General features: G+C 34.6%; 1 protein-coding gene across 1 annotated transcript; it reads right to left on the bottom strand.

Annotated features, from left to right (window-relative positions):
• Positions 1 to 744: 744 nt before the first annotated feature.
• On the bottom strand, positions 745 to 14,615 carry LOC109043675 (beta-1,3-galactosyltransferase 5). The gene is made up of 4 exons (XM_072301373.1): positions 14,026 to 14,615; positions 12,431 to 12,569; positions 11,306 to 11,556; positions 745 to 9,226 (listed from the first exon to the last, which is right to left on the bottom strand). Exons 2-4 carry the CDS (start codon positions 12,564 to 12,566, stop codon positions 8,345 to 8,347), a joined length of 1,269 nt encoding a protein of 422 aa, XP_072157474.1. The 5' UTR covers positions 12,567 to 12,569; positions 14,026 to 14,615; the 3' UTR covers positions 745 to 8,344.
• Between the last annotated feature and the right edge of the window lie 26 nt (positions 14,616 to 14,641).

The following is a 14,641-nucleotide window of genomic DNA, read 5'->3' as shown; positions in this document are numbered from 1 at the left end:
TATCACCCTAAGACGTCTTGCTGCAATATTGCCGCACTTGAGACTTTATGAAAATGCTCCTGTCAAACTGACGAAGTTGGAATGTAGATTTTATGACGCTGGAATCATCCCAGGAATAAAATGACAAAACTTGATTGTAATTGGTAAAAGTTCTCTCTGTTTTCACAGTAATTTATTCAGGTTTCGATTTACTTACAGTTTGTGTACATACCTGAACTAGAGTAGATATCATACATATTTACATAAATTTTACAAATTCAATATAAAAATAACATTAGTAAATACTATAAAAAATAACAAAATCAATTCAAAACTTACTTGATTGTTTTGAACAGATCAAGTTGCACATTCAGACACAATGCTATAAATTAATTACTTCAAACGGAGAAAATTATTTGAATTTTCTACTTGTTACCTTACCAAATTCTCACTCTAACCTACTCCGTAAATTTTGGTTAGACCCTGACAGCTTTATTCAGTCATAGAGGACCTGACAATGTCTTTATGGAAATCATATTTTGTCTTTTTCCTTTGAAACTTATTTGAATATAAATATTGTGACACTAAATTATAAAAATGTGTTACAGTGAATTAACTAAATTTTCGAACATGATAGCCTCTGGTAAATGGATAAACATTTTTTTAAAAATTGATTGCATTTGAACTTATTTCTTTGAGAATAAAATTGCTTTTATGCAGACAATTCACTTAAATTGTAACATTTTTTATGCAAATTAGGAAGGTTTATTATTATTATTATTATTATCAATCTGGACACAAAAAACTTGCAACTTCATAAAACATACAAATGCTTTAGAATTGTTTTGATTTTATTATGCACAGAAAATTAATATGATTACGAGCTCTGAGAACGATTGAACTCTAAATAAAAATTGCTCTACATAAGAATAAGTCCAGATAAAGATAAAAACATGTAAATTCAAAATTTTTTGCAGCTTTCACCATTCAATAATTTCCAAGAGGAGTGCTGCATTATACATGAGTTTTTCCAATTCATGGTGTGAATTACAGTTTTAAAACAGAGAATAGATAATAAATAAAATAAATAAATAAATAGATAGATTAAACAAAGGCTATTATAGAACAGTAAATGGCAATATTTGTCTTAACTAAGCGAAATACAGATTATTCAATGATACACAAAAACTGAGTCAATACTTAAAGAGAGATAAATCCAAAACCATAAAAAACAAAGCTGTGCTTCTAATTCCATCTTGTTTGTGAAATTTCGAAATTTTTTAAGCCTCTATCTACTCATTGAAAACCTTATGTGAAAGAGGAAAGAATTGTGTGGCTATAAGGTTTTTCTCAAAACGCCCTGCACATACCTTATAAAATATAGTTGCATACAATTAAGTAGAAACTAGAATTCTTAATCAATTGAGATGTTAGCACTGGATCCTGTAAAAGTTTGTACTGCGTAAATTAACAAAGTAACAAAACCATACATGATTATGATAGAAGAGAGACTCAGGTGTTAATACAAATTTAAATTAAAAAGGTGACTTCTCTCATTATTTGTTCATTAATTTGTTTGTGGAGTGCGTGCTCAAACTAGAGGTTTTTCTCCAAGCACAAATTGAAGCTGGCGTTTGTAATGGCCAGCTGCGCAAGTCAAGGTAATTTATGAAGTTGAAGTCATAACTTGTTGCTGGAGAAGAACTTTAGTATAAAAGAAATAGTATAGCTGATAATTATAATGGTTTTATGAATCAAACATGGGAGAGTTAAGTAACTAAAAAGTACCTCCTTTACAGATTAAATTTGCAATAATGCTAATTATTCTACTCATACACACCATGTCACACAATAAAGCATCTTGTCAGTCTGCCATGACTTTTGATCTCTTTAAGTAAATATTAAGTAACTAAAAAAACAGACAGGTAACTAATTTGATACGATGAGACTTTGATTAAAATTATACCGTTACCAATAAATACTCTTGATACAGTATCAAAGCATGAGAGAATTTTTCATTTTATCATGAATTCAAAGTGAATTCAGCATTTTTCACTGTGTACAATGGTTTCTAGAGTATATAAGACTCACTTCAATTTTAAATAAAATCGGAATCGAAAGTAAAAACTCACAACTTTTGGAGGGTCTAGCCCCTTCCCTCTTCAGGATATAATTTAACGCGTAACTTCAAATTTATCATTAATAAAATCATGTATGTGTTCGGAGTTAGCCTGAACGCCTTCCACATTGTCTAATTTTTCTCAAGTTTTTTTTTTCTTTTTAACAGAGAACTAAACTATGTAAGGCCTTTAAACTTTCAGTGAATTTATCCTAAATTGTGGAGGATTTTGAATTTCAGTGTCGCTTAGTTTTCTGTTTGAAAAATGGAGCTTCAGAGAAAATTAGGCAATTAAGTGCTCCTTGCAACTGAATCCGTCTCAATTGATCTTTTGAATTCCGATTTTCAACTTGAACCTATCAAACTGGCTTTGGATGTAGGTACTTACTGCAACACCTACAGCTCCTTAGCTGTGAGACTTAGTCTGGTATTTTAAAATAATTAACTATCAGGCTAAACTAAGCTTGTGAGTGATTGAACATTTTTAAACGTAGCAAAATTTGGGGGAGCCTTCCAAATTGGAGCTAGGAAAATCAGATTTCTGAGTTTATCAGAGATAGAACTAAAATCAGATGCCTCCCTCAAAATTGTTCAAATACTGATTGATAATAAGAGCACAAAAATAAAAATATGAAGTAATCAAGATACTTATAAAAATTGAGATTGTGGTTGAGATTACTTTCAAATTGATGAGGGAGAGCTCAGAGCTGAATGTGTAATTAAAAACAAACAGCGCTTGAATGATCGTGATTATGGTGATTATTTAGGAAAAAATCATGTCTTCAGATAATTTAATCCAGCTTCTCTAATTTTACCTACTTGTTTAAGATCTCAAACTAAGGGGTTCTTCTACATATAATGAGAACAACAAGTGCAGGTTGATCGCTGAATATTGAGCTGTTTGTTCTTTAAAAATGAGGAACATACTTACAATTAGTCAGATATATAATCCATAATACTTCTCAGGTAAGCTTGAATCTTGTTCAAAGTGAACATGCAGAAAGAGAGAAAGAAAAAAAAAAGACAAGCATATAAAAGTAAGAAAAGCAGTGATGCTGTAAAAGACTACACTATTAGTTCTGATCATTCAGAGTATTATTTTGTAGAACTGGGTATGAGACGAGACTATAGAGATTATGATTGAGTATACAATGTGAATAATTACATCAGGAACAAGGACAATGGACGGGATCTCATCGAGAAATTAAAAGGGGGAAAATCTGCATTTTTGTTCATTTTCCTGCTAATAGCAGTTGAAGTGTAATGTTTGTGTGTGTATTAACAGCAGTAATATTTACTTGAGAGGTCATCAAAACTGCCCTAAGAGAAGGCTGTAATCAAAATAGGGATATTACTCCCTGTCCTGTAGAAATGATACCCCTGTCACTATCATGCGCATCAATTTAAATCTATATGGTCCAGCATTTCACTTTAACAAACTGAGCCGACAGTCTTCTGTACTCTATTTAGTACGTATCAAATACGATTAGCATTGGAAATGGAAAGAACCTGATCCCCTGAGAAATTTAAGGATGAAATACAGTACAAAGTGGGAAGAGAAGAGTTGAGGAGGTATAATGCACTCATTCAAAAACATACATTTTTGAATCGGTCACTAAAAAACTCAATTTTTAGATGCGATTTGCAGGAAAGCAAGCAAGAGATACTGATAACTCAAAGTGGTCTATAAAATAAAACATACATTTTTTGATCCGTCACTAAAAAAACTCAATTTTTAGATGCAATTTGCAGGAAAACAAGCAAGAGATACTGATAACACAAAGTGGTTTATAAAATTGATTCATTTCGATCTTATTCTAAAGATCTCAAGGGCTAAACAATCATAAGAGGTGCATTTATTTTTTTGAGATTCATGGTTTTTGGTTTCTGCATAAGGAGCATAAAACACAGTTCTTTCTTAATTTCTTATCTTCACTTTAGTAAATATACGTGGAGGAGGTAAACCTTGCAAATATATCAAAATGGGTCTATTGCGCTGGTCACGAAATCGTATTTTGATGATTTCAAGTTATAGGTAAGCAAAGAGTAGTAAGATACTTTCGAACGCCTAGTTCCTTCGTTCAATATTAACGGAGATACCGTGCTTCAAGAAACATGGCATTTGACTTCATCCACCACAGTAGCGCATACCACGGTTCCTTCCATCTTGGTTGCATTAATTGAAAATGCACACATTTGCATTGGATGCAAAACAGACGAAATAAAGAAGGAGCTGAGTAAATTTTACTAATAATAAGAATTTGAAATTTTAGGCTCACGTGAAATCTAACTGATGATGTCATACACCATCTTTAAAGATAGGCGATATCTCCGTTCCAATTACACGTGAAAACTTGGCATTTAGCCAGATCTTATCTTTTGCTGATCTATGGGCTTAAACCATGAAAACACGATTCCGTGACTAGAGTAATTAGCCCATTCTAAATCTTTTTATTGATAACTTGCAGACATTAAATAACAACTAAACACCGCACAAAAAAGCTGAGAATGTTGCCCTTGACAAAAGGCATGAACTATTTAAAAAGGAGTTGCAGAAGAATTCATGATATTGTAAATACTGAAATATGAGTACACTTTATAGGACTAGAGAGAAATTTGAAAACCCCTATTAATTCCAGAATAACTTTTGATGGGCCCCCATCATTTTCAGAGAATGGAATGACCATCATATTAGGCATTTTACATGTCAATAACACATGGTGACCAAAAAATTGAACAAAGAAATCCAATAGGAGAATTTTTTTGCAAAAGACCAGGCACGACTATTACAATTCATAAGTAAATTGGGCACATTTTGAACAAACCATGAAGTTTCCACAGAATTCTCTTTGAACAGAGAAAAACATCACAGAGGTCTTTGAGAATTAATGTTGAGTAGTTTCCTATTTAAAAAATAAAGTATGACAGGCAGTTTGCAACGTCTCAAACCAAGATACGTCATTTGGGAGTTTCACCATTGACGTGTGAAATACTAAAAGCTACAGAGTCTGGTAATAGTAAAAATATTGAAAGAAAGCACCGATTCTAGGGCGCTGATGAAACGTCAAAAATTCAGAATAAAAGTGAAATTCTACAACAATCATGGACCCGTTTCTTCCTTCGTTTAATTTGCTATCATTTGAGCGAATTGAACAGAAATTAATGAAATTTATTGCAAGTTGTAAAGTAAAAAGAATGATAAGATTACTTCTTGAAAAAGGTACACCTCTAGATGCGACTTGTAAAAAAATTTTTAGGGAAAGAAGTAATCATAACAAGTAACATGCATTACACATTTCATTTGATTTTAGACCTATCAGAATGGAAAAGAATCTCTTGCAAAATTTAATATTAAAAACATTCTTCGACGTAAATTCTTTCAGAGGCTGCATAATGGTGCCCCTATGAACAAGCCATTAACCCTAGAAAAAAAAGGACACTTGAGGAACTGGACAAATCAAATGGTCCATTATTGCTGATTTTTACCAGAGAATCATTCGTTGTCTACATTTAATGCCTATATTTCACACTTTCATCAGTATCATTAAAAGTTAAGCTTGAGCTGTTATATTTCTACTGAGAAATTTCACTTTACTTGATTTACTTCAGATGAAATAGTTTGAAAAAGTATTGAGTGACAGGCCAATATCACTGGTGATGAATAAAGAGGACGATGATATTTTTCAGTCACTTCAATAAGCAGGCAGGGGGTGGGTTTTTTTCATCCTAGCCTCCAAACCTGAAAATAACCTGAGCAAGGGATTTTTTGAAATAAAAGGGTACAGGGCTGAAATTTTCATTGAAGCTCACTTGAAAGATGCCTAGGGTTTAATCTAGACACATCCTACAGAATTTGGAAAAAAAACCCCGAAAACAATTAAGTCCCAGAAGAAACCATGGAAACCACAGACTTACTAAAAATATTTGTCTTAATTTAAATTCTGCTCCTGGTGAGGTTCGAGACCCACCACTGGCGGAACGTAGGATTAGGCAACTTATAGTTCTTATACCGTTCATCATCATCTACAAAACACAGAGGGTTAACAACTTGTGGCTCTTTACAAACCTTTAAAAAAATACCAAATTGGTACTTTTTTACCATAGAGTACAATAGAGTCGCAATGTTCTGGAGCGCCGAAGAAGTCACTTTTTGAGGCTGTTTTGTCCAGTACTCCTGAGACTAGTGTGCGGCGACTGGCAATGCCGTATGCGGGTCCCAGCTCCAGTCTTCGCTCAGAAATTACAGGTATAAAATTTATTTCATAAAAACCTTTGTACATTTTTGAATTTTTTATGTCTTCGGTGAACACAATTTGCCAAAATTCGCCGAAATAATGATTGATTCAAATGAATAAATCCCAAAAACCACTCAGGTTAAAAAATGCCGAACGGTTCCCAGATGGTTCCCACTTTCCGTCGAACAAGAGGTTCGGAATGGCCCATTCATGGATTGACTTCATCAGCGCTCCAGTACATTGCGACTCTATTGTACTCTGTGCTTTTTACTTGTGATTTTTTAATTATACTTTGATCATTTAAATAAATAAGGTGGCATCCACAGGAAACGCATACTTGCAGAGCACACTTTACGTTTCATAGAAAGCATTGCTATTCTTATTTTACAGTCTCACAATTTCAATATTTATAAGGAATGACCTTCAAATTTTGAGTGCTATTTAATTTGAGTTGCAGTGGCTGTATGAACGTAATAAAAACTAAATCTAACCTATTACCTTCATGACAAGCAAATCTAATATTCTTTCTTTATTTTAAATGTAAAGGCCAGATCCAAAAAAAAAAAAAAAAAAAAAAAAAAAAAAAAAAAAATTTATCTAAAAACAGTTATTATGCGATAATAATGTTAGAACTAAATTTAAAGAGTCATCAAATATTAGATTTTCTTAGTTTGTTGATATAATATATTGCACGTTTCCCATAATGTAATAAGTTCAAGATCTTTTTGTATAATACTGGATCATACCAATAATTCATTTCATCAATCATGGCAGTCATTCAATATGGACTACAGAACTGAAGCTTAAACCTTGGAGAAATCATTCCTCAAATTCTATAGATATGATTCTTTGCATAAACTAACTTATTCATAGGAACAATCAGAGGTTGAGTCAACAATCAAACTTACGAGAGTTCTGCAACCAATTCCAGAGCTAAAATATAAGATAAATATACGAATGTCTTTTTTTTGTGCTTCGTGCAACGGTATGTTTTTTGTGCAAAAAAAATTCACTTACCCGCCAAACAATACCAAAAAGAAAAGATTCAATTTTTTAAAATGGCAAAATTATTTAAAAAACAAAAAAGCCTACACACCTTTGAATTAAAAGTTCAACTAAACTTTGTTCGATCTCTCTTAATTTAGCACCCAAATGACCGCTTCAAATAGAAACAGAGGCTAATTTTGAATCAGCCTTTAAAATTGTATAAATCCTAAATATTCTTCAAATACACGTTATCAGACCTAAAACTTTCATTGACGAAACCTACTTGTAAATCATAAATCTTAAAACATAATTTATACACTAAGTCTCTTGGAAAGAAAAGAAGAGCATTCAAGGCAAGGGTGCAACTATTTTGTTGTTCATTGTTTGTCGTTTACAAATTTCATACCTTTCAAATGCATATTATTAAAACTTGAATGATTTAAATTTGATGAAAATCCTGGTTTTTCTGAGACAGAATTTTCTTCACTTCTGGAAGATGGAAAACCAAGGGACAACACTAGTAGATAATTACTGTATGGTGTATCAGAAAGTACACTAAGAATCAGAGATTTTGTTGAGCAGACTCTTGTTGTCGTGCTTTAATAGTTCATCTACTAGTAGAGAACGTTATGTATGCCTCTTGTATCTTTTAACCAATCTGAAAGGACAGATATGTGCTTGATAACAATGAGTGATGAACAACCTGTTAAGATTAAAATTTAAGAAAATTTACATCTGAATGAACTTCTGAGAGGTGATTTACAAATTAGGATTAAAGAAAGGCACACCCTTGCCTTAAAGAGATTCAATTTGGTAGAATTTGGGTGTATTTTTTACTCCGTCCCTTCGGAGCAGCCCACTTAAGAAAATCGATACCCAAAGAGACACGGGTTACGCCCGAAACAAAATCACAGACAATAAAAGGAATGGGACATGAAATGGTGCCGTTAAAAGTGGCTACACAACACACATCATGACCTCATGTTGATCGTTTGATATTCTTGTTGGCTATTCTCTGTGTGACTCATCCACACTTCTGGCGGCCATCAAGAAGCTTCTTCCACAAATCGAATTGCTCATGATACTTGACCATATGTATACTAATAGACTTTTTTAAGTTACACATACTAAATGCTATTCTTTTGTTGAGGAACTCATTTGCATGGACTCGTTTCACTTTGATCGCTTGAGCAACAACGCCTGTGGTGAAAACGTCCTCTAATTTAAGATATGTCATATTTAAAGCTTTCACATACAATTCATGAACAATATCACCCGTTAATAAATATGCTGGCCCTGTTGTGAAGTCTGGGAAGACGGGAGGTGCATACTGCTGCGTGGATACATAATATTTACTCGATACTTTTCTTATGGGTCGCCATTTCTTTGCTAACCTCCCAAAAATTGTTCGCTTGAATTTACTCCGTGCTTCGACAAAACTAATTAATTTAGGAATGTTTATGAACATATCATCATCAGTCTTCAAAATGAATTTCACTTTTGGACAGTAGCTATCTACCCATTCCATCATAGAGGTGGTTTTAAGAGTGAGATTGTCATACGAGTCCATGAACCTAGACCCGATGATATCCCCATACAAATCAGACTCCGACTGTATGGAAGAAGTTAGCTCGGGCGTTTTTGCCCGGCCTAAAACAAAACTCATCCCAATGTCTTTCCGCTGAGCGTAGTGACCCCAAGTCTGCCTGATGGCCATTCGGGCTTCAGCATGTGTGGGAGCAGACATAATTAAAACTAAAAATTGTAAAGAGGCACCTAAGTCAGGACACAGCTCTATGTTTGGGATGTCATGTCCAGCATCGTACAGACGGCTTGTCAAGACACCTTTCGCAAGATTTTTCCCTCCATCTGAGTTGGCCTTCCTCGGTGGAATCACTTGCACAACCTGCAGAAAAATTTCTTACGTGAGAACTTAGACACGGTAATAGAGGATTTACACAGAATGGAAAATTTTCAGGTGTTTGAAGGGTGATGAATTTCTTGGGTTCAAATGAGCTAATGTGCAGACTCAGTATCAGATTAATCTGAATTAGAAAACTGAGCGAAAAATAAATTAATTGAATTCAAATGATTGCGTTTGCTGAAATGCTTATGTTCCAAATATTGTATAGGCGCTTAATGAAATACAAGTTCACTTTCCTCATTTTTGAACGTTCTCTTTTCCACTGTCCCACAGCAGAAAACATTATTTTATTTTTTTCATAAATGTAGCTCGATTTTTAGTCAACAAAATTTACTCCTCTACTATTTCTGCTCTTTGCGAAAAATATAACTGCAATATAAAATAGAAGCATCTCCTCCAATCCTTGACATACTCTCTTTACTCCATAGAGTACAATAGAGTCGCAATGTACTGGAGTGCGGATGAAGTCAATCCATTAACGGGCCTTTCCGAGCCGCTTGTGCTCCGAAAAGTGTGAACCCAACGGCACTTATCACCATTGTGGCTTATGGAGAAATCAAGAACTGCTTGTGTTTTTTCGACATTTTTAATTCAATCATCATTAATTTTTGCAAATTTTGCTGCAAACAGGTAGTTAAAGCCATAGTGAATCCATTAATGTATCATACTCTTGAATAATATTCCAAAAGGGACGTAAATTGAGACTTAAACCAAGTGTGAACCGACCAGCATTTCTTATCAGGCGGCTTACAGGAAAAGCAACAAATGCTTGTGTTTTTTCGACATTTTTTAAGTCAATCGATATAAATTTGTGCAAATTTTGCTTAAAATAGATGGTCAAAGCCATAATGAATCCATTCATGTATGTTACTCCTGGATTTTATTCATACAGGGATTTAATTTCTGACTTATACACAGTGTGAACCAACCGGCATTTTTAACACGGTGGCTTATGGAGAAATCAACAACTGCTTGTGTTTTTTCGACTTTTATTAATTCCATCTATATTAATTTTTGCAAATTTTGCTATAATTAGATATTCAAAGCCATAATGAATCCATTAATGTATGTTACTCCTGGATAATATTCATGTATGGACTCAATTTCAGACTTATTACCGGCCTACTTAGCTGGTTCAATGTGTGTGGACCTAGCCGACGAACGGAGCCGAGTCGGGAGTGGGGAGCGCTGAGCGCAAGTCTCTGCGTATGCGTCATCGCTAGTCGCCGCACACTAGTCTCCGGAGAAATGGACAAAACAGCCTCGAAAAGTGACTTCATCGGCGATCCAGTACTTTGCGACTCTATTGTACTCTATGCTTTACTCAGACTAACAATAAGACACATCTTAGCCAAACTACCACCATTACTCTAAGCTATTTGATAAATGCATTTTAATTTGATTTTGATTTTTTAATCTCTCTGTATTAACACAACCTTGTGCACCTGTGCAACCTGTATTTGCAAACCTTTGGGAGGCAATTCCACATGCCAATTTGAAAAAGTAAATTTTCAAAAAATATGCTTTTCAAAGGAAGTTTTCTCAGACAGTGCTGAAACTTACTGCCATTACTAATCTCCAGAGCATACTTCTCAGGTTCAAGATCACTTAATAATTGGATTGAAAGCTAGGCAGAAAAGTACCAAGCTATCCTTCTTTTTTTTTAAAAAAAAAAAAAAAAAAAAAGAAGAAAATTAATCAGGCGGGAGCGGTTTTGTGCTTAACTAGTACTGCATTTTCTCCTATCAAAAATTCAAAGGTAAAGAAGTTAAATAGGGAGTTGAACTTTCTCTTTGATAATGAGTATCATGGAGAAAAAAAACCTAAAGCCAATTTGATAGAGTTGGTATGCCCATTTAATATTTTAAGGAGAAAAGTAAATGGGCATTTTGGCCTAACATGTTTACAGAATGACCATGGAAAAGTAAAATGGTGAAAGAAAAATTTTGAAATTTCAAATTATAATACTGAATTGTTTAAAGTATGTATAGAAATTTTTAAGTGCTGCCATAGAGATACTTAGTTAGTTATCAACCAATCATATAAATCAATAATAGATACCTGAGCAGGACGAGGTAATTCTTGTACAACCTTGTCCACTACTTCTGGAGGAGCTTTGTCAACTGGTTCTGACGCAGCTTTATCAACAAGTTCTTGAACAGCTTTATCTGCAGAGCTTGGTTCAACAGCAGCTTTATCGACAGCGCTGGAGCTACTAACACTATTATTTGTGATGTTGTTAAGTTTCTCCGTTGGGCCTACTATTGCTGATGATATCGGCTTAAACACAGAGCTAGAGGTGTTACTGCGTTCTAAGAGGGAAAAAAATCAAAAGTAAAAAATTTATTTTCTAGATACAGGGGAAAAAAATTGGAAATAAACAACCTGGATTATGCAAATTACATTTAAAAGCTTGAAAGCAACCGAAAATTACTTGACACCATTAACTTTCGATTTGTTAGAGTTTGAGGTGATGATGTCCCAGGAAGAATTTTGATAAAAAGGCACGGTGAAACCTGTTCTCTGGAATTTGTTTGGTGCCTTTTCATTTGAATCTATAAGTGATTTAAAATAATATATGAAGTGATCTATGCATGCTTGGGCTGATAAATACAAGGGTTTTTTGGACTAATTCTAAATTATGCGAGAAATAGTGAGTGAAAAAAAAAAATTATCCAAAGGTGAACTTCAGCAGATGACTAATGGTAAAATTTAACCCCAAAATTGAAAGATTCAGCTGTTTTTCAACTTGCTTAGAATATGTAGTACTTAAATGCCCAGAAAATGTGATAAATGTGATTACGTTTCAAAATTTTTTAGACAGATCTGAAGGCCTGACAGACCTGAAAGAAAATCTTAGGAGAACTCTTTGACACACTTTATTTTAAGATCAATGTGTAACTTATACACAACATTTTATTTACAGTCCATTTTGCTTTCTTCTTTTTTCTTATCTTTTTGAGCCCATACTTAACAAATAGTACGGATAGCAGAGGCTGGCTGTCTTTTTTTCTAAATAATTTCTTAAAAGCCCAACTAAAATGCTTCCTATAACAACAGAGCCTAGGAAGGACATATAGCTGAAACCCTACATGAAAATAAAAATGTTTGGCTTTCATTAGATGAATATCATTTATGCATTCACTTGACTTTTAAGTTACCTACTGAAATAAAACAAAAAATTACCATCTCGCTGTTTGATATAGTACACGGATGAGTTGAACTGAATCGGCTCTGAGGTGTTGTAAACAGAGTAGAAGATCAGGGAAAGCACGACCAGTCCCAGAATGAGCGAATGGAAGACTCGAGTTTTGCTTGCCATCCTCTACATAAAAATACACAGGATTATAGAAAACTTCAGGACATACACAAAAAACAGAACAGAGACATTTTACAAATAAGTCTTCTACGTATTTGTAGACTTACAGGCAAAGCTTGGATTCTATTTTGCTTTTTGTCAACAGGCATGCAGAAAATGCTTGAGCATACGAGCCCTACTCGCGCTCACATCAGGAATTGAGAACTTGGGTACTGAGAGCTGAGTTCATGAGAAATTTTTAGCATCAACGCATACTTCAGATTTTTCAACAGAGCGAGGAAATTTTCCGAGAAAGAGGGAATTTTGAGGCTGAATTGTGACTAATTTTTCCTCTGAAGAACTTTCAGCACCTCTCTTTTATAAGAACTGTTAAAAATAATCTGAAGACCATATCCAGCTAGATTTTTACAAAGGCAACAAGGTCAGAAAGGGGGCTGTAAAAGGTGACATGACTTTTCTCCCAGTGTTTGCCAACATTTTATCAACTTACCAACCCCGGCGATCAGAAAGACTTTCATGAATATTGCTCCTTCCAGCCCATGACGAGTCCAGCTAAGGACAAATTGAGAAATTTTACTGGCTTCATGGAAACAAGCGTAAGTATATACATTTGTAGCTCTATTGCTTAACCCATGAAAATACCTTCCTGTTGGCTGTTGATTAGTGTGTTTGGCAAACTTTCAGGCTGACAAGCAGATATTCTGTAATACTCTTCAGCATATTGCTCACCACATGGCTTGACAACCAACACGGTGAGATGAGAATTGCTGCCAATGAGAAGAGCACTGCTGGTTCACCAGTGGAAAGTCCCTTCTTTTCCTAGGGACTATACTTCAGCGGTTGATTTGTATTGATGGGACTTTTTCATTGGGACCGCAGTAGATTGAATACTTCTGTTAGATGATAGTTGCTTACTTTGGACTATCATGTGCTGTGAGTACTTAGACCAATTTATGTATTTGCGCATGGTGGTTGCATTGCTCATAATCAACCCTGAATCTATTTTTGACAATAACAATGCAATCATTTGCGAACAGAAAATGAGTTCCTGCAAACCTATCTGACGCAAGTTCTACTTCATATTGCTACTCCTGAGTTTATCCGGTTCCATTACAACAGGGTTACGAAAGGGCCTGCTCTTCCTTGAGAGCCGATTCTTAGGTGCAGTTAAGGCCAAAGTTACGGTCCTCAATAATAGAGCATGGATGAAGAACAAATGTTTTCATTGATGATAACACCTGATTGTGAAAGCATTAACTTGCGCCAGAGAGTACTTGACTACCAACTTTCATAACGTCATCTACTGATTCAACGCCGTCATGACTTGTCAATAAATGGCACGCCACTGCCTCACCTCAAAGAAATATGGCTGTACAGAATGACTTCATCCTAAAAGAGCAATGTAACCCCTCCACTTTAGCCATGATCAAGTATGATGATATCATAGATAGATGATACTTACACATCAGATGACTGCTCACGTTGAGCGTCCACCTCATTCCGTTTTGATCCTCAATGCACTAGGGACTCTTAGAGGTGACATATAACGAGTGACCACTTATGACTCAGTGTGAAAATGAAGGAACCATGAAAAAGAGACACAGTCCGACTATGCATTTTAACATTAACATTGAATTAAGATTTAACCTTGATAAGTAGGATTAGCCAAGAACTTCCTGGAGTATGAGGTAAGGAAGGATCAAAGATGAATACAGAATGACGGCTCTAGGATCATCGTGGAACTTGGATTAGATTGGGAAATTTGACCGTGGAAAAACCGAAAAACACTGAATTGCTGGAAGAGACCAAAAAATCTGAGTAAACACACGACATTGAACCTCCAAGTTGACACGGTCGTCTTCTATTTCCCGACGAAAAAATACACACAAAATGAGATTCAAATTAAATGAAATATTCACGAGCGTTGAGGCAAACGCAACGCCGAAGGAATACCGAATAAAATTGCAAAAATATTAATAAAAATGAGTAAAATAAACTGTGAAGACCGATGTAGATATAAAACAAACAACACGTAAACTTATCATTTGGTCATTTGCCCTCGTCACCGAATAAATAAA

This window comes from Bemisia tabaci, chromosome 6 (assembly GCF_918797505.1).
Source record: "Bemisia tabaci chromosome 6, PGI_BMITA_v3".
NCBI lineage: Eukaryota > Metazoa > Arthropoda > Insecta > Hemiptera > Aleyrodidae > Bemisia > Bemisia tabaci.
This window is presented reverse-complemented; position numbering and strand designations above follow the sequence as displayed.

Bases quoted from the DNA above. Each gene is read 5' to 3' on its own strand.
- LOC109043675 (XM_072301373.1), bottom strand. From the start codon at position 12,566: ATGGCAAGCAAAACTCGAGTCTTCCATTCGCTCATTCTGGGACTGGTC. The intron at 11,557-12,430 runs GTAATTTTTTGT...TTTCCCTCTTAG, and splicing joins CTATATCAAACAGCGAGATG to AACGCAGTAACACCTCTAGC. The intron at 9,227-11,305 runs GTATCTATTATT...ATTTTTCTGCAG, and splicing joins AATTACCTCGTCCTGCTCAG to GTTGTGCAAGTGATTCCACC.